Here is a 24,725-nt window from a genome sequence, read left to right as displayed (position 1 = left end):
CAATAGGACAAGAGATGATCATCAGAAAAGCTTCGCACGTAAACACGTCACAGTACAGTATATGTTTGACCCATGGAAAGTGGATCGCCAACTTTGTCCTCAAATTTCCTAATCCAAGGGGGTAGTTATAATCACATGTAGACAAGTTAATTGGAATATTAATGCTCAAATATATATAAAGAGCTTCATTCTCTTCTTATTCTTCATCGGATTGTCATAGATAGATACTAAAACATGCATTTGCACTTTCTTCGAAAACCCGGCTCTTTTGTCAAGCATTTTACAACATGAAGGTAAGTCATCTAGTACAAACAACATTTTTATGCTATTCTTAATCCATTTGTTTCATTGGAAAATGCAAAAATGGTTTCCTTTATGCCATGGTTAGGTTTATTGTCATGCATATTTACCATGTAGCTTAAAAAAAACTGTCAAAGTAGAAATTAAACATGTAATGCTCCAATTAGCTAGCTTAATGCAAAATGTCTATACAACATTAATTTCACTTTTTATTGGAGAAAGATTGCTTGTGAAAAGTTTTCAATCGAAACAAAAGTAACAAATCTCTCAGAGATTTCATGAGCTTTTCTAGGGACTCCAATGGCCAATTTCAGGGGTCAATGATTAACTCAAGGAAAAAACTACTTTATCAAGAGCTAACTTGCTTTGAAACCATTTGATGTCGTCAAAACCTGAAGAAAGCACACACGATATTCTTTTTGATAGAACAGAAACTATATTGTTAGTTTTTGGTAGTGAACCTCAAATCCACAAGAGGTTTCTTGAATTCACGAGGGGTTCTTTGAATTTACAAGGTGATAATTTTTTGGAATCCACCAGGTGATAATTTACTAGAATCCACCAAAGAAAAAAAAAAATACGAAGTCCGAATTTTATTAATTTAAAAACTAAATTGCCTTTGGAGGCTAGAATGCATTTAAATAGTAAAAAGAAAATCTAGGGCAGTTAGGAAAACCTAGAGCGGTTAGGAAAATAAACAAAACCCTAATTTGACTAAACAACATTAAAGGCACTTAAAATTAAAGAAATAATAACATAAACCTAAAATAACGAAAATTACATAAAAATACCAAAATTAATGAATTACAAAAATTAAATTGTAGATTCTGTCATATATCACCACTTGTTGAGTTTAGACCCCTACCAAAAACAATAATTAACCAGTTTTAAGGTCAACTTGAATTTTAGATTAATTATGAAAACCTTAAGTTAATTAGATAATCATGATCATGCAAGTGAGAAAAATTAAAGAAGACACGATATGATGACCTAGAAAACCAATGAAACCAAATCGTTTGACATGAAAATTCTAGGAAGTCTTGACCTTACAATCCTTAGGTAAGTAGATTCACTATCAAATAAAAGCTCACAAATAGAATAGCCATATTCTTTGTAAACTTAACTACAGTTACCAAACTGAGCTTTGAAATCCACAAACTTCTTTGATATGTATATGTTCCAATGTGAACCTTCAGTCCACGACTCTGAGACCACCCTTGAAGGTTTAGATCTCTAGCACTTTTGATGACTGATATGAGGCAGCAACTTCTACAACATCGAATCTTGAGTTTCTTCAATTCAAAGAATATCACTGGTAGAAGCTATGAGAGAGTTTTGGATACAAAAATCCTAAATACAAAACATGAGGCACTTCTCTCTCCCTCTTTAAAAATCTCTCTAAGGATAGCTTATATAATGTCTTTTAAATACCACGTACAACAAACGAATCACAAATTGGGCTTGAAACAAACAAGGTGTGAGCTCTTTCATGTTTGTCGATTTTTTCTGATTCTACCATTTTTGACAGGTCGAATAGGAATTGGATGGTTTAGACAGGTCGAATGGGAATCGAGTAGGAATCAAAAATTTTAGATTCACGTCTTTCTTTATTCTAGACTTGGGTATTTGTCTTGGACTTGAAAGTACACATTCTAGCTCAACAAGACTTACAATTTGTCATAGTTTGCCTACACTACAAACTCAAAACCTAACATAATTTTTAGGCCATTTTGACTTATATAAAGAAAGAAAAAGAAAACTAAACTATGGCCGTTGTGATATTTTTCAGTACATGGAAGAAAGAATATTCTTGTAAAATGCTTATTGTATGATTGTATTGAGTCATAAATGAACACAAAGAATGCTATAAAATTCATATGCTGAGCATCTTTGGAATTTCAATAGCAATATTGTACTTCTGATTTGGAGAACTGCAGAAACCTTTTTTCATCAGTATCTCCTATTTATTTGGTGAAATCCTTTGTATAATGATGAACAAATGAAGAAAAGGAGAAGCATAGACAGGGTGTGGTTGAAGAGCTGGCTGTTTGAAATGAAGGTAAAGGATTCTGAAAATATGTTGTGATGAAGATGAGATATGTTTTTGCAGTAATAATCTGGCAGTGGTAATTGTTTTTTTTCTTTAGTTGCTAATCTTATTTAAAATTTTAAATCTGTGAAGAGGAGATTACTATGCATGAAAATATTTCAAGAATTATTTTTTGCTTCTACTTTGATGACATATTATCATTATGCACTATCATTATGCACATATAGGTATACGTCCTAAGTCTAGGGATGGCCATGGGGCGGGGCAGGGCTGAAGGATGGGGTTTTCATCTCTGCTCCACATGATTTTGTCTTACCCTGTCCTTGTCCTTGCCTCACCCTGCATAACGGAGAAAATTTTCTTGCCCCATCCCCACTTTTTGGGGTCACATTTAATTTACTTCATCTCATAATATAATACATAATAAAATAGAGATAGAGAACCTTGTTGGATAGAATAAAATTAGTTAATATTGATATGTTTGTTTAAATAGTAGGGTTTTAGGGTATGAAAAAATTACAATTATAACTCTTATCAAGTATCAATGCAAGGCAGGGTGAGACAGGGGTGGCTCTAAAAATTCTACCCATCCTTGCCTCGTCTCATGGTGTAGGGCTAAAATATCGCCTCATTCCTTTGCAGGGCGGGGAAAACCCACGCGGGGCAAAGTGGGGAGGGACAAGGCAAAAGTGCCCTCTATACTTCTAAGACTTTGATTTTTTATTATTATTATTATTATTCGTTCGGAGTAGACTTTGTTGTATATTCTTATAACATTATCTTATATATTAAAATTATATATATAATCTATAGTCTATATAAAATGGTAGCCTTGACCTTTTTTTGGTTAACTTTCTCTTTTGTTGTTATTCTATGATTTGGTTAATTTTTAGAGTTATCATAAACTTTGTTAGTTTAAAAAAAAAATTCATTAAATTGAGCTTGATCTTTTCTAAACAAATTGGTAAATTCTTTTATACAAAATTTTAATTTGACTTTTTATTTATTAATACTTATTAATTAAACATATATCATATATAAGAAATTAAATTTTATAAGGATATGGAGTAAAACCTAAGTTTTACACACTCGCTAATCCTAATATGCCACATCATTCTATTACATATTAAAAAATAGGCACAACCGCACTCATTTAATATTGAATGAGTGCGGATGTGCCTATTTTTTAATATGTGATATGATGATGTGTTATGTTAGAATTAATTCTAATGCTCATATGAAAATTGAACCTAATTGGGAGTTTATTGAGATGTTATCTAAGTGTGGTATGATGTATTGAGTTTTAAGTAAAAAAACTGATTTAATAATATCTTATTGGATGATGTATAACATGCCTTTACATCTCATACTTACCAAATTCGGACTCTATAAGAGAATAGTTTTTGTCAAACTTTTTCATACATTATACACACTAGCATGTAACTCCATGCAAATGCATGGATGCATTTAAAATTAAACAAATTTTTATTATAAAAATATAAATAATTAGTCAAATTAATTTTTTTTTAAGCATGTAATACATGCATTCATGCATACATATAGATACACCTAAAATTAAACACAATTTTTATCATAAAATAGATAATTAGTCAAATTATTTTTTAAGTAAACATAATTAGTCACATATTAAAATTCTTACCTAAATTTAATATTACTTATGATAATTTTTTTCTAATTTTTAATAAGATAGAACATATGGTGATTTTTGTTATGTGGTGATTTTTATTTTATTTATTTTTTGAGAAACATGTGGTGATTTTTATTGAGTACATGTGATTTTTTTTTTAAATTTTATAGTTCATTAATATTAAATTTTTAGTATTTTGCACACACTCACTTAACACAAAGATTAAAAACTAAAGTAGATACTTGGCACAAGGTTAAGTGGATAATTATGGTGAATAGAGTAAATGCGAGCGGATAAAACAATATAACTACTCTAAGCCAAATTCATTAAAACATAGCAGTAAAATGAAAGCTAAAAGAGTAGGGAAGAAGAATGTAAACACAAGATAATACGCCGATGTGTTATCGAAGAGGAAATCGAAGAACACGGTGAAAAACCTCTCCGCTGCCCTCTAAGCGGTAAATCGATCCACAAGAGAATAATTTGGAGTACACGAATAATAAAAGACCCTTCAAGCGTAGTCTATCTCATGTACTCGAGCCTTCCAAGCTCCTGTTACCAACTGACTTAGGATGGGTGTGGTAACGAAACCTTATCTTCTGTAGCTCTCCAGATCATGCAATTCAGCCCGATTGCATCCACCAAACAAATGGTTTCTTCCAATGCTTCCTAGCAGCACTAAAACCTCACTTTACACTCAAGATGGGTGTGGTAAGTGTTTGGACTATTAATCTCTCAAGGATTTGGAAATAGAGAGGTAGGAGTTGAGGAAAACCATAATGGATTGTGTAGAGAATTGTGGATATGACAATCTCTCATTCTCAAGGGTAATGGCTAGGGTTTTCTCTTTGAAAAGCACTCCTCTCAATATGTGGGTAATGTGGGTATATATAGTGTGGGTAAAGATCTGATGTATCAGATATGACAAATTGGTAAAACAGAATGTTTCACGGGTATCTCGCGAGAAGGCCTTACCTAGGAGACACTCGTGAAAACTAGCTTTCATCATCTGTCATGACTCTTCGCATTTTAGTTATGTGTTGAGCACATGCTTCACTTCACGGGAAGGCTTCTTGTGAGCTACCCATGAAAACTTCTTTGGTCTTTAATTTGCCTTAAGTCTTCACACTTTCTCTCACAGAACCCTTATAATGAAATTCCACATAAAATATAGGGTACAAAAGATTGAACAAAATTACAATCAAATTTGGCATGAAATTAAAGTCAACACAAAATAGTTGTAAATCACAACTTTACAGACTCTAATTGAATTCTAATTTGAAATTTAATTGAATTTTCTTTCTACTTTACCTATTATTATATATATAGATTAGCAACTAGTTACCTAATATTTTACCAAGAAAAATGAATCATTGATCACATATTTTAAAAGATTGATCCAAGAAAATTAAGATTTTGGGATCCTCTCCATTCATAAAAAAATTTAGGCAATCTCTCTCCTACTGTTGTAACGTATTATGAATATAATGCTAGTGGAATAAAAATAGATGAATTTGAGTGGTAGTTGAACTTATTAAGCACGTGTACGCGTTAATCCCTTCAGAGATATCTGACTAAATTACAAAGAGACAGTGAAATGCATGCGTAGGACCTAGAATGTGAATTTTAGGATGGAATAAAAACAATGTTCGCTTTCTACGCTATGATCTTTCCAAGAAGTACCATGTTAGTTACTGAAAACCATTCATTTGAAAACTGTCAAATTGTTCTCATACACATAGTCAAATTTCCAAAGATAAATAGTATTCCTTACGCGTCTGGGAAGAGACGAGGAAAAAGAGTGATTATTCTCATGGCAATTCTCAAAGTTTTGGGGACTTTTGCGTTTTTGTTTGTTTACCACTGTTTATTATTTTGTTTCATGTTGACATATAACACCTTCCTTATATATAGGATCCATTTTACGTGAGTGGGACCTTGTATACAACCGGATGGTATTTGTATTACGCGTTATGCAAAATACTATTCTTTATTCTTTATTTTTTATCATTTGGAGTAAACTTTCATGTACATTCTTGTAGCATTGTTTTGTATCTTAAAATGACATTACTTACTTACTTTCATGGAGGAAAAAGATGCATCTCTAGTTCATAATTTAAATGATCGGTTCATAAAAAATACAGAGGAACTCATCCATTATATAAAAATTAGTACTAAATGGCTTTCTCTATAATTTTCAATTAGGTTGTCTTCTTATCAAAAAAAAAAAAAAAGAAAAAAAAAAAAAGAAAGGTTGTGTCTACGTGGGCAAAATTTAGGTACAATACTAAGTTACTGTTCCTTAAGTTCTCCTCTTAAGATTTTTCTATGTGGATTTTTTCTCATAAGAAGGAAGTGTATTTTTTAGTTAAATAATCACATGGCTGAATCTTAAAAATGATATCTAAGAATCATTACTTAAGGTCCTGTACCTAAGTTTTGTCTGTGTCTACGATATTGGACCAAGACAAGTCGAGGATGAGGTTGGCCCAATATTACCATATTTCCTCATGCTATATTATGTAAACTTAAAGCAATCAATTATTTAAAAAAACAAAAACCATTCTATCAATTTGAGCTTTTTTTACCCTTACTATAAGTGAGGAAAGGAGGGTTCAATTTGAAGTTTTTTCATGTGAGAAAGAATTAGACAATGTCATTGAATCACTAATCTCTTTAATTACATTCAAGCCATTTAAATTTAATTTCCGAATATTTGGAAGCAACAAAAGTTATTATACATTTGAAACAAAAAAATTGAGAGCACGGGATGAGATATAAAAATAAAGAAAAATACCTGTGGTTGAACCCATTATTAAAAGGTTTTAGAACTAAATATTTTTTTTTTTTTAAATTTTTATTCTTACTGATGAAAAGAGAGAATGGATAAACAATATTTATTATGTACTATACAACCAGAAGAGCTCGAGCTAACCCTCTCTCCCTTACAGTTGAATCTGAGTAATTTTCTCACACAGAAATCTTAAATATTTGAAAAACCAGTACAATTTGGAGACGGATCAAGTTAAGCCTGCTTCATTAGGTATCACCGTCACTATATTAATCTAGTCACGTGATGGTGTGGATTGTATAGTGGTATTCACTCAATCAGTGTTAACGTTGTTATTAATAGTTGACTTATGACTTCGTTCACGGACTTGCTGTAAAATTTTAAATTTACAGTATGATGATAATCAGCAAAGCTTAGTTAAATACGTCACAGTTTATGTTTGACCCATGGAAAGTGGATCGCCAGTTTTGTCCTTTTATTTCCTAATCAAAGGGTTAGTTATAATCACATGTAGACAAGTTAATTGGAATATTAATGCTTAGCGATATATATAAAGAGCATCATTCTCTTCTTATTCTTCATCTGATTGTCATAGATACCAAAACATTTGCACTCTCTTCGAAAACCCGGCTCTTTCGTCAAGCATTTCACAATATGAAGGTAAGCCATCTAGTCTAAACAACATTTTTATGCTATTCTTAATCCATTTGTTTCGTTGGAAAATGAAAAAAATGGTTTCCTTTATGGTTAGGTTTATTGTCATGCATATTTACCTTGTAGCTTAAACATATCTTCAATTGTCTAGCTCAATGCAAAATGACTATACAACATTGATTTCACTTTTAAGTGGAGAAAGACTGCATGTAAAAAGATTTTCAGTCATAGCAAATAAGTAACAAATCTCTCTTTGATTTCATAAACTGAGCTTTCTAGGGACCCCAATGGCCAATTCTCTCATATATTGCTAAGAATCCAACAAGTTTGGCATTGATTCCTTTAAATGTGTCAACTTGGACAAATGTACTCATAGTGATCAAGGTAGATATCTCGTATCTGAAAAATAGTAGTTCTTTTTGTTAATTCTTCATGGCCAAAAATAACTCAATTTTCTACCATGAACTATTTACAAGACAAGAAGAGGAAATGAAATTCATGTTTTAATTTATTTCAATTTCCTTGTCTATAGCCTTATTCTCTCTCTTAATACCATTTTTGAGCCAGGATAAAAGAAACAGTAAAATATATGCTATCTACTACAATATTGGTCCTGTCCAAGCCAACATAATAACCATGGCATTTTTCTATGGTCTAATGGTGTGCAGCAAAAGATAATCATCAAGGTGCATGTGAGATGTGACAAATGCCGGTCCAAAGCCATGACGGTAGCCGCTGCAACAGATGGTGTGTATGTATGAGTTTATCATACTTATTGTTCAAAAATCTCTCCCATGTCAATTTAGTACCAGCCATTGAACTCAATTGCTTAGTATTTTGAATTTTTGTTTCTTCCCCTTGATTTATAATGTTACATATAGGCGTTATGTCAGTGTCATTACAAGGTCAAGACAAAGATCAAGTGGTGGTGATTGGAGAAAGAGTTGATGCAGCTTGCTTGACAAACACATTAAGGAAGAAGGTTGGGTATGCAAGGTTAGAGACTGTAGAGGAAGTCAAAGATAAACCAGCTGAAAAGAAAAAAGAAGATGATAAGAAAAAAGAAGATAAGAAAGATCCACCACCATTTCAATGTATCATGCCACCACCTTGTTGCCCACCTCAGTTTGAATCGTATGGAGTGGTTTACGAGCCCTATGGCTCTCAACCAAATTGTACTATCATGTGAAATGGGATGGACTTCATAGAAAATTGGTGTAATCTCAATGCCCCTTTTTTCTTCTTTAATCTTTCTTTGTAACTTCTTTGTTTTGCTTTTATTGACGTTTTGAAAAGTATGTAGGTAGATCTTCAACCATGCATGTTACTCATTGTGCGTGGTTTACCCTCTATTTGTGGCTTCTAGAATTTGTTGACTTTTATGTATTTATAAATTAGTAAATAAAGAAACATTAAGGATTTATACCATATAGTTCCATTTCTTTTACTTTGTTGTTTTCTAGGGGATGCCAAGAATAATCAAAGAGATATCCTTCTCTTAATTTTATGCCTTAACAAAGTTTGGCATAATGATGGCCTTTTGCTCCTAATAATTAAAGCATGGTAACTTAGTTATGTATGATGCTGCTAGCAGATCTCTGAATAATTAATTCTCAAAGTTTGTCATTGATGATCAATGAAATTGACCTGTAGTTTGGTTGATTAACAAAGTAAATTAGGTGCAATTCCGGTGGGTGTTGTTGAAAAGATTGAGTAGTTGTTTGTAGGATAATTGGAGAGGATTTCGTCTTACAATCCTACCTAGCTAGTACTGGTGGTAGCTAAGCTGATTTTTCAAGCATATTCTAAGCATTTATTTATTTTTGTTGGGTTGGCTATCTAGAATAAGCTAACAAATAAAGATAGGCAGAGGCATGTTGGTTGGGAGTTGCTGAGCCAGAGGGCTATTTATTTGGGTCTTTGTCCATGGGGGTAGGGATTACCATGGACCGAGTTTGGGTCGGACATACTCAAATCTAACCAGAAATTTTTACATATGGATATCTAGATACAACCCGAACCCTATATTTGGGGCTTTTTTGTTCTAAAGTTTTATTTTATTTTATTTGTTTTTCTTTTTATTATTATTATTTTTTAAAAATAATATGCAAAAACCCAGAACCCAAAATACAATGAAAACCAAATTCTTCATGTTCGTGGCTTCAACGATGAAATGTTTGTTGGAGTTCTAACGAAGATTCATGTTCCAAACCTCATTAAAACAAAACAAAACAAAAATAAATACTAGTGCAAGTTCAACGTTTCAGAGTCTACGACATATTGGGTGGTCTATCTGTGTCTCTCTAGGACTAAATATTTGCTAGGCTTGGTAAATGGGAATGTCTAGTTTGTAATTGTAATCACCCACACTGCAATTACTTAATGGATCACTTTGCCCAAAAAAAAAAAAAACACTTAATGGATCACTTGCTAGTATTAAACTGGGGTTCAGACTTTTCAACCCAATAATTTTTGGGTAGGACTAGGCCGATGCCTGTTAAATAATTTTCTTATAACACAGATTGGATTCGGGTAATAACCGTACCTGACCCAAAAAATTTCGATTTTTTACCCAAACTTGGCTTGATTCTATTTACCCATGACATATCGGATAATACCCGAAATTTTTGGCCATCCCTTGATATTGGCCATCCCTGCATGCGGCTACAATTTATTAGCAATTATTGGACATTGAATATTGGGCTCAAACAAACAATATCTCATTTATTTTTCTTCACAATTTATTGGGTTTTTGGTTGCATTAATTCACTATAAGGATTGGCTGTTACCCAATACTACCATTGTCCCAAATTGTTAGTTCTGTTTAGACAATTCTACTTTTTAAGGGAGTATTATTTAATGAGTTGTCTGTTAGTTGAAAATGTATAAATTTTCAAATTTATCCTTGTTAATTTAAACTCTAAGAGAAATAATAATATTAACTTTTTAAATAAAATAATGGGTAAGAGACGAATTCTATTTAATGATTTTTCAAAGAAAGCTTTATTTTGGAACATTCCAAAATAAAATAAAGGACTAACAATTTGTGATGGAAAGAAAGCTTTATTTTGGAACATTCCAAAATAAAATAAAGGACTAACAATTTGTGATGGGGAGAGTATTTTCTTTGTAAAAATGGTACTACATCATATTTTCACTAAAGCTACGGAAGCATGTAGCAAAACCATTAGACAAAATAGAGAAATCTCAAAACGTGTTGTTGGAGATGGAATCAGTGAGGAGTTGTTTGGTTTGAAATCCAAACACCCTTTGAGGAATCCTTGAAAATAACTAGATATTCCAAGGAAGCCTATCTTTTTTGACAAATAAGGAATTCAACCTATTAGACTCAAAATTCACTCATATGTTGCTTTTGGTAGCTCATATAACAACCAATCATCTTGTGGTTAAATCCACATATTACAAATGATGAGAAGATAATAGTTTAATAGGAATGAAGATTTGAACCCTAGATGTTTCCATTAAAAATATTAGGAAGTGCCAAAAATGTTTTTTTATTATAAAGTAAGTGTGTTAAGTCATATTTACTAACTCCTATTTATTTATTTATTTGATAAAACAGAATAAATAATTAAATTGTATTTTCTCTCCTATTTTATTTATTATCATGAAAATCTATTATTACTATTTATTCCTTTTTTTTTTCTTTTGTCTTTTTTTTCTACTTCTTCTTATTTATCCATTGGGTGGGGCCATCACTTCACCACCTTCATGCGGGGATGGTCTACCTTTTTATTTTTAATGAATAGTTGTCTAGAAAGTTCATAACTACTTCTCTTACAATATTTAGATATGATTATTACCAAGACCATTTTAGTTCACCCAAACATTACTCACTAACCACCCCAAAAGGTGATTAATTTCAATTTGAATGGCTACATTTACCAATAAAAATGGTCTAGTGTTTTTAAACATACACGAGATAAACACAAATGGATAGAAAGTGCCACACTATTAGACTAGCCGATACTAAATGATGCTATGTGGGTTGGGTTCATAGATTTGGGTTAGGCATATAGATGTGGCATTTTTAATCTGTAGGACCTGCTTACATGTACATCTACAACATTCTTTTACTATAAACATGGCCAGTCGGATAACACATTAGTGTTTGTGTGGTGTAGAACAAAATTGGATCATTTTATAATTTTCTACTTTTAAGGACCAAATTAAAAAAGATTAACTGAACTCGAAGGGCATAACCATTTACCCTAGTTTTTTTGAAATCAAGCCCACTCTTCTTTACTCTTAAGAGAGGTGACCATACAAACCTCATTCTATTTCCCTTTTTAAAAAAATTTTAAATTAAAATTTTTTTTTCCCAAGATAGCCTTTTAGAATTGAATTGTTCAATTTTTGAATTCAAAGATTTACATTTTCAAGTATTTTCTTGTTTTTCCTGCAAGTTTAGCAGCCACATGGCCAAAATTTATCTGTATAATTTTTTTTTAATGTACTGAATAAGTTCTGATTCAAATGACACTTTCTTTCTTATATTGAAAATAAAAAGAAGATGGTGACCCCTTTTGGCCAAGCTCATCATAGGAGATTAATGTAGAATGATTTAGGACTAATCTCATCTTAAAATTAAAATTAAAAAAAAAAAAAGCCATAAAATGTGGAAATAACAACTTCATCAACAGACAACGGCAATCCTGAATCCCTCAGTTCATGGGGATCTATTGTCTTACTAGATTTTTATTTTCGAACACACAATATTCTTTGAAATTAGTTCCTAAATGGAATTATCTTCTCGATAAATTTATTTACTCAACTCTGCAAAATTTCATTAGAATAAAAGGACCGACACGTTTGTGGATAAAATAGATTTGTGTGTCACGATCATTTTGCACATGGCGCCTATTAAGTTAACCTCGGGATTATCTAGCGGTGCAGAAGAATGTTTGGTCGTTTATCCACCTTCACCTTCAAAGGGGTCTACCTTATCAAATTCTAATAAGCAGCTCCTTTACCAACACTACTTTGCTAGAGCTTGCCTACACATATAGACTTCTAGGTAACTTCTCCAAAGCACTCCCTTTCACAGTTTCACATAACAAATGGAGGGAGTTTTGGTGTTAAAACACAAGCATCCTACAAGAACAGCCACAATAATATCAAATAACTATAGCCCTTTTTGTCTCCATGCCATTTCCATCCAACTGCTCAAAGACAAACAGAAGGTTTGTAAGAAAGAGAGGGCTGGCTATGCTGTGCCACTTCTAGTGGGGAGACAAGGGAAAAAGGGTATAAGCATTGTGCCATTTGGTGGGTTATCTTTCTCTTCTTTCCATAAAAAAAGTGCTCAATCAAGAACAAAATCAACAAACCCAAAAATTATTCCCACTTCTAACAAGGGTTCTTGTCCTTTCTGTTCATCATCACCTCTACTTTCTTTTGTATTCCACCAAAGTGAAAAGAGAATGTTTTAATGTAAAATAATACCAAGATCCCACCAAACGAGGGCTCCATCTTCTCCAAAGCTATAAGCAGCTCTTGGAGACAAGCTGACAGAGCATCACCTATTCATATATTCGGTAAAAAAAACCTATACAAATGCTACCTTCCATTTTTCCGTTTGGACTTTCTATCCAACCATTTTCTCCCTTAGATGTTCTTTTTGCCTTTCCTCACATCTACCAAACCAGAATAATGACATAACTTTGTCTTCTTGGATTTTGCACCGCAGCGCCGATTTTACATCATTCAGAATCTACTAAGAGGGCAAAACATGCACGTTCTATATATAGTAATGAGTGCACATCCAAGGCCTCCTAAGACGGCACCTACCTTCAGTCTCTTATGCAAAGTTCGGTTCTTTCTCAAATGGGTAGGCAAAGTTGTGATGCCACTGTCATTCATTCCTCCATTGCTCTACTGCAAGAGAGGTTTAGACAATTGCAGAGAGCAAAAGAGATGAGAGAGGCAAGGGAGCTCTTGAGGCTGTCATCTGAACCAGAGAGGGTCAATCCAGCCACGCTTTATGATCCTACCAGGTTGTTTTTCCATTCAGAATTGATCTATTCACCTAGACCACTTCCCCAAGGCTCTCTCTACCTCCAACCAAACTTTCAGAGCAGGCACACTGATATCCAGGTCAAAGATACTCCATTTTTTGGAAGCTTAGGTTCCATAGATACAGTCATGGATAGAAAAAATGATTTTGATGATTCAGATGTTGACACTTCTCTTCATCTGTGAAAATTTTACAAATTTTAGTTCATTGCTAATTCTACTTTTTGTTACTTTGTTCTTGATCTTTTACCTCTTCCATGGTGCTGTAAGAATGAAAAATACAAACAGCAATGTAACTAATTGCTACCATGACTATCATGATTATTTTCATGTTCAATAGAGAGGCCATCCTCTGGTCTCCTTGGAGATAAATCATCATCATATTCTGTACTATCAGAGTCCTCACCACTGTTCCATTTCCTCTTCATGATTTTGGGAAACAAGCGAGTCAACTCTTTGGTCTCCAACATTGTTTCATCATTGTCGATCCGTTCAAATCGAACCGCACTGACCTTTCTGGCATTTCCTGCAAGTATCTGCACCACAGCCAATATGACAAAAAGTATTATTTTGCAATTGTTAGAAGAAGCTAATCAAGATTAGGCCCATTTTCATTTTTTATGTTTTGCTTAATTGCTGAGAGAATATGCAAGCAGATACAAAAACTAGGAATCTTATATCAGGTATTGCATGGAGAAGCTCTTCTAAGATTCCAACTTCTCTCTCCCTCTTGCAGTCAAAAAGATTAATCAAAATATCAACATATCCACCCTAATAATTTGGCTTAATTTGTTACGACACATCTTCATCTAGTTCCTACTTATAAATTGTTGAGGAGAAATAACAAAAATGACACTTTAAGATGTATATCAAATTCTTCAACATTCTGTTCTCTTAAAATAAGAAAAAAATGAAGAACATCATCATTAAACATCAGTCAATGTCAGCATTAATCATAAGATTGCATTCCCTTAGTTCCATTTACAACCAATTTATTCTTAACCCACCCATTAACTCAAAGGAAACAATTCCAATTTTGTGATTACCTCTCATTTAATTCTCATCAACACCCTAGCTCATCTGAATAAAACAGGAACCGATTTTATTATGGTGATACTATCATATTGGCTTTGGCATGAGATTTACCAAATTCTGATTATACCCAGCCCAAGGAAAAATTTAAAGTTAGGCCGCCAAGACCACTTACTAAGCATAGAATCAAACAAGGGGGAAATTGGAGCTAACAATGCATGATCCTTTGTAAAAAAGGTGATACAGTGAGCTAACCATTTGATTTGTACAAATTTTAACTTTCACAAAAAGTAAATTTTCATTGTACAAATTCTTGAAACAATTTGATGTATTTTTCTGATAAGTAATCTAGAAACAATTTGGTGTAATGATTTCTCCAAACAACTATTCACATGAAATAACTCAACTGTACCTCAAGTTTAAATATATGATCCTTTTCCTTCTGATCCTGGTGGTCAGATTTGGACTCATGGTTCTCTTCTTGATTTGCCTTTTCAAGGACCACTTTGATGCTCTCACCCGTCCGTGGGATATATCCAAATGCTTCACATATAAAACCTGACACTGTCTCATATTGATGACCCTGTACCAGAATAGGTGAAGTGAGTTAAATGGGAATTTTTGACAAAGTGAAGTGAGTTAACAACGTGAATGCTACAAGCATGGTCTTATTAATTTAACCTTATGGATTATCATCTAGATATGTAAAAGGAAAACAAATAAGAAAGGGAAGGAAAAACTGTTTATAAAGTATATGGTAAGTCTGTTCATAAATAACAACTAAAGCAGGAATTCCCATCACCTATGAGCAACTGGACACTACTTCAACTAAAATCACAGGTCATGATTAAAAACATCAAGTGGGGTTTGTGGGATGCCCCAATGGTTTGAGCACCTCTTGTGTTATCTAGGCAACAGTGATCGAACCCCACGAGCCCTCTCCCTCTATTTATTTATTTTACATACATATATATAAAGATTATACACATTGGGTGAGTTTAAGAATGGAAGTTAATAAAAGCTTCCATCCATTTGAGTTGGCACGCTGGACATTTGAGAAGCCTACTCTATGAGATGGTAAACCTTAAAGAGAACCAAGGGTGATCACTAGCAGAATGTATAAAATCAACCATGGTCATGGCTCACAACACACAAGAAGACTAATTTCAGTTATGACAAAATTATTATGGTTCTTCACATTTCAAAAAGAAAGCAACCAAGTTTGTTCCCAAAATTTGGGGTGGCCATGGATTTCCAACAGACTAGCTAGGCCGGCCACATGTTTCTTTTCTGCCATTCTATTTTACCCAAAAGTCATACTCTATCACCTCCTTAATTGATATGTCATTTTTTACTACTTTTATTGATGTTATTTTTAGTCTTCCTCTACCTTTTTTCCATTTCCTCAACTTGAACCAACTCACTCTTTCTCACTGGTGTATTAATCCCTATTCTCTAAACACAACCAAACCATTTCAAGCAATTCTCCCTCCTATTTTCATTATCAACAGATTTATCAAAAAAATATTTTCATTATCAATAGGGGCCATCCCTATCTTTAAGCATATTTCTTCATTTCAAATCCTATTGTTCCTTGTAGTTTCACTTATCCTTCTTAATATTCTCATTTCAACTAGACATTTCAAAAAGAATTTATCTTTAAATTGCTCAAAACAATTGTTCCAACTATTAGTAACATGTCACAGGTAATGGTTAAACAGGTGAACTACCACAAAGAAATGGCTGGCCTAGATAGATTCCTTCAACCAATTGTAGTTGGACTAGAGAAACCAGGAGGGAATAGGCATAGGCACTGATACTTTATAATGCAGACCAAGAAAAAGAATTTAGCATTTAAAAAAGAATAGTGTACCCCTGACATTTTACTTTTCAGAATAATAATTTAAATCAATAGAGTTGTAATATACCTCAGGCATTTGCCTGAGGTATATTACAACTCTATTGATTTAAATTATTATTCTGAAAAGTAAAATGTCAGGCATTTTGACTTATCAAAAAAAATATACCTCAGGCATTTTGATGTTTAAATCTTCAGAAAGCTGATCAATAGAAGTGTTTGCATCCACATCAAACACTCCCTCAGCTCGCATTACTATGTAGCCTGTTTTTTTCTGAATCTCCTCCTGTTATATTGCAAACAAGTTGAGAGTGAGGATTTGGGGGAAAAATTAGCATCTCAGTGACAGCATAAAGTGTAATGCCAGCAACCAGCACAACTGATATCTTAAATGGAATAATTACATCCTAGATCCTACCAAGAATGTCTTCCAAAATACAAAATTTCATAATAATGGCAAAATAGTTTACATGCAAATGTCTGAATTTTAGTAGCTTTGCTCCTAGTTGAAATCTAGTCATAAAACCAGTTCACTAAATATCATTTTTGTAACTGGGCAATACTTGACCCAGTAGCACCAGGATACAAGTCCAAAGCATCGAAAAGCACCAATTATTCAAGGTATTATCAAGCATAGATTGATAAACTATCAATTCTCAGAGACTGCCCAAATGTCGAAATTTTCACAGAAATAAATTTAAGTGCCTCTTGATTTATCAAATAGACTCGACTAATACAAAAATGCCAGAGCAGTAAAATCCCACAAGTTATCCCAAAATGTAAACATGGAATGCTAAATCACAAATCTCAAGGGTCCCTATAATGTCACAACTGCCATAAAAATAAAGTTAATTGCCACTTGATTCATCCACTAGATTCAACTGACAAAGATATCCAAAGAAGTCAAGTACAAATGCTAAAATTTTTGACTCTTTCAATCACAGTTTTACATTTAGGTTGTTTTTGTTTGTGAAGATTTTTAATCATATGTAATCATGAATGAAAGTAGTATACACTCATGGAAATGAAATCTAGCACATTTTCCTATAAGGTAAACTAAAACTTGCACGGGCAATCATGTTCAGCATCTCTTTTCTTCTGAACAAAGAAAACCTGGAGACACACACACACACATAGAGAGAGAGAGAGAGAGTGTGTGCTTTACATTTGAATCATTTTCATCAAAGATTTCACCAACAATCTCCTCTACAACGTCTTCCAGGGTCACAATCTGTTGACATCACAAACAAAAAATTAATAAATATTACAGATGCAGGGCACATTGTGTTGCTGAATTTGTTGATAACTGATCATGCAGACTTTATACAGAAAGGACCTTAGAGAAAGTATGAGTTAAGTCAAACATTATATTAAAAGTATCAATTACTGAGGGGGAAACTCATTTGTCTTATCTCCCATCTTTGAAAACATTTTTTCTTTTCTTTTTACTTATTAAGTACTTTATCAACATCAAAGGAAAAGACAGACAAGTTAATGGAAAATATACAAGAGAAGCACCAATGAGAAAATTTGAAGTCTAGATCGTGACAAAATCCAGAAGTAATTTACTAAAAAAAAAAAAATCCAGAAGTAATTTTATCTTCACTGAATGAGATTTTAGCATGTTAAAGTAGGGGGTTTTAGTGACTGTTTGGATACAAATGTGTTTGCATTTGTGCTTGTGCTAGTATTTTTTGTGTGGGTCTTGCGCACTGTTCATGGGACTCGCAAATACGGATTTTAGCAAATTTTTCTTTAAAACTGGGTCTCATGGCATTATTAATATATTTAAAAATTATTTTGCTACAACATTTTCAGTTTTCAGCAATAAACGGTATTCAAACAGATCTTTAGAGACATCAAAGTTCTAAAAGTGTGGAATACTTTGCCTAATGTGTTGCATTTGGAGGAAGTGAAATTCTAGGAAATTTGAAGGCTTCAATTGAGTCTCTATTCTTAAGATCACTTTTATTTTATTAGCTTAGGGATATTGGGGATTTTGTTTGGTCCTCTGTCTTGGAATTTCTGGATCTAGTTCTTTGTATCGCTCATGTATACTCTGCATGTGCTAGGGTTTTGACCTCTTTTCCTTTTTAGTAAAATTTTATTATTTATAAAAAAATTCCTGAAGTAACATCTATACAAAAATAGCATGTATTAGTGTCCAATGTCAGAAGCTTAATATTGGTTTCAGATTCTAGCATCTCGGTACGTGCTTATTTTCCATTTAGTTTAGGTCCCTGATGTACAATGTCAAACAGCAGATTCGGTACCAATTTGTTGGAATTCAGAGATGAGTGTGTGTACATACTCCCACAGTTCCACCATATTCATTTAGGACAACAGCCATGTGAACTTTCCTGATTCGGAACTCTCTAAGAAGATTCCAGACTGACATCGAATCTGCAAAACCAATAAATATGATATAATACACTGAAACTTTATAGCTTAGACACACACACACCAAAATAATGTTGACAGTCTGTTAAAATTGTGGTGCACACCAATAAATACTAATAACTGAATTAAACTAACTGAAATGAAGAGTCACACAACTGTCAACTAAACAGAATATTAATGAAAATTTTTTACCCATGGAACAGGACAGTCAAAAGTTTGATCAACAAATCAGACAATTCATGCAAAATGTAAAAGAATGGAAATTCAAGTGATGTAGCAACTATTTGGTTGATTTTTAAGATGCTTTCATTAGAGGGTGTGCAATCCTTGGCTGTTGAGTACAAGTTCGAGGGTTCCCCCACCCCCAAAAAATAAAATAAAAATTGAGGCTTAGTTAAGGCAATTAACTTTTGGATAAGTTGGCATCTATAGCATAAAATTCCAAAGAGGTGGCACCACCCTATTGCACAGAAAGATCTGAAAGAAGTAGGGAAACACCTTAAAGTATTTGAGTAAGATAAATAAACATCTTTCTTTTCAGGTTTGTGTTGGTTAAACTTTGGGGGAAAGTTACATGTTCTACCTAAGGCCACTATCCACCTTTATTCAGTTTTTTTTCACTATACTGTGCATATGATTCTCACCCCAAGTTGACATAAAAATTAGAGCTTACCAGGAACAAAGTATGCAGGTTTGTGAGCCATATCTCCAACAGTAGTACTTTCTAGTAGCTCACCCTTCAAAATCAAACAGATTATAATTCTGCACACTATGAGATTGTGGCATAAATCAATAAGAAAGCAATTGAAACTCATAGCAGGAGAAACAAGAGTAGAAACTGGCCAACCTTCTGAGCATAATCCAGCAGATCCATTGCATATGCAATACCCACTATGTTATCAACACGCTGCTCAAAAACAGGCACTCTAGAAACAAAAAAAAAAAAAAATTTATTAGCATATTGGCATGTTACAAATAAAGAGGAAAAAAAATTCACAATACATCAAAAGAGGTGTACCTTGAATATTGGTGTGTCACCCACAAGGTATGAAAATCTACAAGCGTAGCACTGGTATCAATTGCAACTACATCTACAAGAGGCGTCATCACCTCTCTAACATGGGTGTCTTTAATCTCCAACACATTTTCAATCATATCCTACAAAGCAATTTAGAACAAGAACATCTTAGCCAGAAATAAAGAAAGAAAGCTCATTGAAAAGAATTTATGGAGCATGGTGATGTAGTGTAATGATAGGCACAATCATTTTCCCCCTTTTAGAAGGTTAGAAGGCAAATCACTATGCAATTACACAAAAAATATGCCGCATAACATGTGCACTTCTAGCGGGGTAACATTTCACTGTTATCATTCAGCGAGTGCAATGCATAGTCATTATAATATCAAAACAAAAGAATATTACAAAAACAATACACTCAATAAAAGCCAACACTATTACCTGTTCTTCCTCCTCTATTGCTCCACTCAATTCAGCCCCTCGCAACATCAGTTTCAACTCATCTTCAGTTACATATGGTTCACTGATACAAAAAATATATATATATATATATATATATATATAACAAATGTTAAGCAATGACAAGAAGTTTGTCAAAAAACATTCCAATAAGAAAACCATTGACAAGAATTTCCAAAAAAGAAAAAAGAAAAGAATTGATCACAACAAGTGTGCCAATTGCTTTAAGTTGAACATCCATTGACATACTAGCTCCCATACCGAACTTTGGGGAGAGGGAAGAAGCTGAATAACAATGAAGTTACCCAAGAGATAAACCTTTTCAATAAGTAAATGAGGTTCCTGTTGCTAACCACACACAGTTGGAATAAGGCACAAAGGATTATTTTTCCCGTTTACATTGATTTTACCTGGAAAGATAATACCAAAAAAAAACTGTAAAACTGTCTTGTGGCACTGTTGACCCTCTTAAAACCAAGTTGTATCATGCTCTCCAACTTATAAACCCAAACAACCACTAAAATTCAAGATGAGAAATAAATAGGCTTTCTCCCTTAGATCAACACTATCCACATTCTGATCCTGCAACCCTCCTATGAATTATGATATGGCTTGCATGACTTAAGACGTCAATTAACAGACAAATGCTCATTCTACAGAAAATAATGACCATCAATATACAAAAGTAATATATCACTGTCAAGCCCCACCAGTAACAGACCAAATGAATATTTTTTCCTCATCTGATATTTAAGATGTTCTTTTACTTCTTGTGATTGACCTCATTGAATGAAAAGTAAAAAAAAAAATACTTTTATACATAAAGCATCACTACAGATAGAAAACTTAATAAACATTTGAAAAAGAAGCAGGAGGCAAAAATACAATATGATGGGGAGCTGCAGCGAGATCAAGACGTGGTTAATTAATAAAGTATACCTTTTTCCTTTTAAACCAAGGAGTTTAAGCATCCCCATAGATAAATATGTAACAACTCTTCCCACAGGATATAATACCAAGGAAAGCCATGCCACTGGTCTGACCTAAAAGCATTGCAAGAAAAACTTGTTATATAAAGTAGAAGTAGAACTGGTGGCATCTGCTAAGCACAAATGAGTGAACAGCTTAGCAAACGATGAGCATGCTTAATTAGGCATTTAACAGTGAATTTTGGTTTTGAAAAAAGAGAAGTTCTTCTCAGCTTACCACAAACCTAGCAACCTCAGTGGCATTGTGAACAGCTATACTTTTTGGAGTGATTTCTGTGAGGAGCAAAATGGCTACCTAGTATCATCAAGGTAAAAAAAAAACATATTCAATATCTAGTCTAGGAGAAACATATAATGAAGTAAAATATAAATATCCTTGACCGACTGTGTGCATACTTTGATTTGCCAGAATTATATAAGGATAGGGAAAACATAAAACCAACTTTGTTAGCATTTTCACATCCTCTATTTACACTTCAAAATGCAAAACAGAAATCTACTCAATTAAGCTAGAAAAAACTGAACTTCAGTGCTTCATATGATATCTAAATAAATGTTCTCAATATTTCTATAAGAGACCCCAAAATAACTAATATGCATGTTAACAAACAAAGTACAAACTCCAATGCTAAGAAAGAATTCATCTGTATTTCTGTTGGACAATGTTTAAACAGAGTCACAGTTGAACACAAGAAAAAGGATAAGAAATTAAGGATGGATAAAGGGGAAAACTTGAAAGATAAAAAAAGGGGTAGACGATAAAATTTCAAAGAAATCAATAGCTACAGTTAATATATATACATAAATGAGATGCCAAATCAATTCTTCTCATATACAACCAAAAAAAAAAAAAAAAAACTAAATTCTCAACTTTTTTTTTTCCTTCTTTTCAAAATTTATTTCCCATTCCCACCTGTCCAAATGCCTCTACCATCCGTAAGTTAGCAAGTCTATATAGCAGGTACTGATATAATCAGGATACAAAAAGTGATTTTTGACAACCTAATAGGTTTGGATTTACATGATAATGAATTATACAGCCATAAGCACTAACAGAATGTTGTAAGTTCAGGTCTTCAAGCCATTTATTCTAACTCAAACTCTTAACCTTCATGCTACATTTCTCCTGTTTATTAAAAATGGATATCGGGACATACAGTCATTACTCCAGTTGCTGCACTAACACCAGCTTCACCGAATAATGTCGTTGCAGCTTCTGTGACTAAGGCAGTTGCTCCAATATTGACAACACTGAGTACATTAATAGAGTCCAAAAAGATAAGGAATTGTTTCAATTCAAGCTAAGAAAATTGAATCCTTAATACTGAGAACCATGAAAAGGTCAGTACGTTGTGCCAATAAGTATAGTAGTTAGAAACCGGGTAACATCACTGTGAAGTGTTCTAAAGACGCCATTCTCAGAATCCTTTTCAGCCAATTCACGCACCTGATACAGATTGAGATCAAATGACCAATTACACTTCAGGATTATAGACTATAAACGCTAGATTATTTACTGGAAAATGAAAAGAGAACATCAACTGACATACTCATCATATAAGCACCCAGAATTATTTTTCAGAAAAAAATATATCCGCCACATGGTTCAAAATCTGAAATTAAACTTTAACTGGGAATCTATATGTTGTACCTTACATTCTCCAATTAAAAACTTTAACTGGGAATCAAATTGTAAATATTATGTAGCTTCATAATCAGAGAATTTTTTACTTCACAATTCATATACAGAAGAGAAGGAACTATAAACTATGCTAACTTTCAGGTGTGAAATTGAGATTTGCATTAAATGAAATAAGCAGTTTTAAGCAATGAAGTAGTAAAGCGACACTGCAGAACAAAGTTTAGAGTCAACTTGCACGTGTCACCATATAATCTAACAACCAGAAGCATAAAACATCCAAACATACTCGATATAAAACTAGATGTAACAACCAGCATAACACGCTATCAAATGAATAATAAAGTTCTTGCCTTGCTAATTCGACAACGTTCCTACAATAATGACTATGCTTGTTAACTTCATCAAGAGATAATATGACATTAACTCAACATGTTGCTTGTTAACAATCTTGATACTAACATTAAGTAAAATGCCTTAATTATTTAGTGCTTAGCATCCACAAAACCTATAAATACTCACTATCAGGGAATAAAAAAGGCACCTTCCAAGGCCAAAGTGTGGTGATTGAAGTCTCTGCCATGGAGAAGAACGCCGAGAGTCCCAAAAGGGCGGCCAGAATAAGACCCTGCTCTTTGAAAACCTGAAGAACCTGTAATGTCTTCGGCCATGCATTCCTCAATAACAAAATGCTCTGCCCAATAACCCCATAACCAGCATTCGCCGCACCTTCCATTGCAAACACTCTCTTACACCCAAAAACCAAAACCCCACAAACCATTGCCGCTAAAACAATCCCTCGCTTTATCAACTCCCTAACAAGCTCTAAATTCACACCCGAAACCGCATTTTCATCGCTCAAACTCTCACTATCTTTACCTACAAATTCCAAACCAGCTCTACCAACAAACAAGTCAGTTTCTTTTTCTCGGTGTCTAGAATTGATATAGTTCCTATAACCACAACGACCTACGCAATTCAATGCTAACCGAAATGGGTACTGATTATTTCTCTGCAAAATCTTCATCGGCATTCTCATTTGCCTATTGGAAGGCACCAAATACAGCGACTTTAAGCTGGAATTATAAGTGAGTGCATTGAAAATCGGCGATTTAAGCAACATATCCATAAATTACACAGAAAACAAAACCCAAAACCCAAAATTGAACACCAAAAAACTAATGGGTACCTATGACAAAACTGAATAAGAATATATTCCTAGTGCTTTACAGATAACAACAAATAAAGTAATACTGAGACAACAACAAAAGCATAGAAAAGCAATAACGTTGTCCTAGACTACGTTTAAGGACTGTGATTTTTTTGGAGGGGGGGGGTTAAATGATAAGTGAAAATTGAGATGGGGAGGGTAGGGTGTTAGAGAGAATTTGAGAGGGCGAGAGAGAGAGAGAGAGAGATGGGAGTGAAGAGAAGAAAGCTTAGAGAGGGATACAGTGAGATTGAGATTTGTGGAGCAACATGTTGGGGTTGTTGGAGAAGGTGGGTGTGAGTGTGAGGGGGCATGAGAGAACGCCGAGCTTCGAAAATTGGCTGTTGTACTTGTGTTGTGCAAGAGGGGAGAGAAGCAAATCTCGTAGAAAAAGGCCCTTTTATTTATTTATTTATTATTTTTACCTCTATTTGACTATTTGTTAAAATAGTTTGCCATATAATAGTATTTTTAATGGAATTTTTTAATATTAAAAAATAACTTCTTTTATCGTGTATGGTTTTAACTTTAACAATGATCGTAAAAATAATTTACATTCGGCTTGGAAGAAGATAAAGGCGCAGTTTGGATTGGGCGTTTGCCCGTCTGCGTTTGCTTTCTACGTTTCCTTTTTTTTTTTT

General features: G+C 33.5%; 2 protein-coding genes across 3 annotated transcripts; one reads left to right on the top strand and one right to left on the bottom strand.

Moving 5' to 3' along the window:
• Positions 1-221: 221 nt before the first annotated feature.
• Positions 222-8,871, top strand: LOC126694404 (heavy metal-associated isoprenylated plant protein 47-like). 2 transcript variants are annotated; one of them, XM_050390643.1, is made up of 5 exons: positions 222-293; positions 7,385-7,449; positions 7,723-7,827; positions 8,112-8,190; positions 8,325-8,871. In XM_050390643.1, exons 2-5 carry the CDS (start codon positions 7,444-7,446, stop codon positions 8,630-8,632), a joined length of 498 nt encoding a protein of 165 aa, XP_050246600.1. In that variant the 5' UTR covers positions 222-293; positions 7,385-7,443; the 3' UTR covers positions 8,633-8,871. The 2 variants fall into 2 exon arrangements, with proteins under 2 accessions (XP_050246600.1, XP_050246601.1); XM_050390644.1 differs by lacking the exon at positions 7,723-7,827 and having other exon boundaries at positions 271-293.
• Positions 8,872-13,609: 4,738 nt separating this feature from the next.
• On the bottom strand, positions 13,610-24,465 carry LOC126694403 (DUF21 domain-containing protein At1g55930, chloroplastic-like). The gene is made up of 14 exons (XM_050390642.1): positions 23,419-24,465; positions 22,585-22,682; positions 22,393-22,486; positions 21,453-21,530; positions 21,186-21,289; positions 20,229-20,310; positions 19,788-19,927; positions 19,617-19,695; positions 19,443-19,506; positions 18,681-18,772; positions 17,535-17,600; positions 16,539-16,655; positions 14,924-15,094; positions 13,610-14,015 (listed from the first exon to the last, which is right to left on the bottom strand). Exons 1-14 carry the CDS (start codon positions 24,001-24,003, stop codon positions 13,776-13,778), a joined length of 2,010 nt encoding a protein of 669 aa, XP_050246599.1. The 5' UTR covers positions 24,004-24,465; the 3' UTR covers positions 13,610-13,775.
• Positions 24,466-24,725: the final 260 nt, after the last annotated feature.

This window comes from Quercus robur, chromosome 8 (genome assembly GCF_932294415.1).
Source record: "Quercus robur chromosome 8, dhQueRobu3.1, whole genome shotgun sequence".
In the NCBI taxonomy this organism is placed as follows: domain Eukaryota; kingdom Viridiplantae; phylum Streptophyta; class Magnoliopsida; order Fagales; family Fagaceae; genus Quercus; species Quercus robur.
This window is presented reverse-complemented; position numbering and strand designations above follow the sequence as displayed.

Bases quoted from the DNA above. Each gene is read 5' to 3' on its own strand.
- LOC126694404 (XM_050390643.1), top strand. The intron at 7,828-8,111 runs GTAGATATCTCG...AATGGTGTGCAG, and splicing joins ATGTACTCATAGTGATCAAG to CAAAAGATAATCATCAAGGT. The intron at 8,191-8,324 runs GTGTGTATGTAT...TGTTACATATAG, and splicing joins GGTAGCCGCTGCAACAGATG to GCGTTATGTCAGTGTCATTA.
- LOC126694403 (XM_050390642.1), bottom strand. From the start codon at position 24,003: ATGGATATGTTGCTTAAATCGCCGATTTTCAATGCACTCACTTATAAT. The intron at 19,928-20,228 runs GTAATAGTGTTG...ATTGCTTTGTAG, and splicing joins CAATAGAGGAGGAAGAACAG to GATATGATTGAAAATGTGTT. The intron at 17,601-18,680 runs GTATGTACACAC...TGATGTCAACAG, and splicing joins AATATGGTGGAACTGTGGGA to ATTGTGACCCTGGAAGACGT.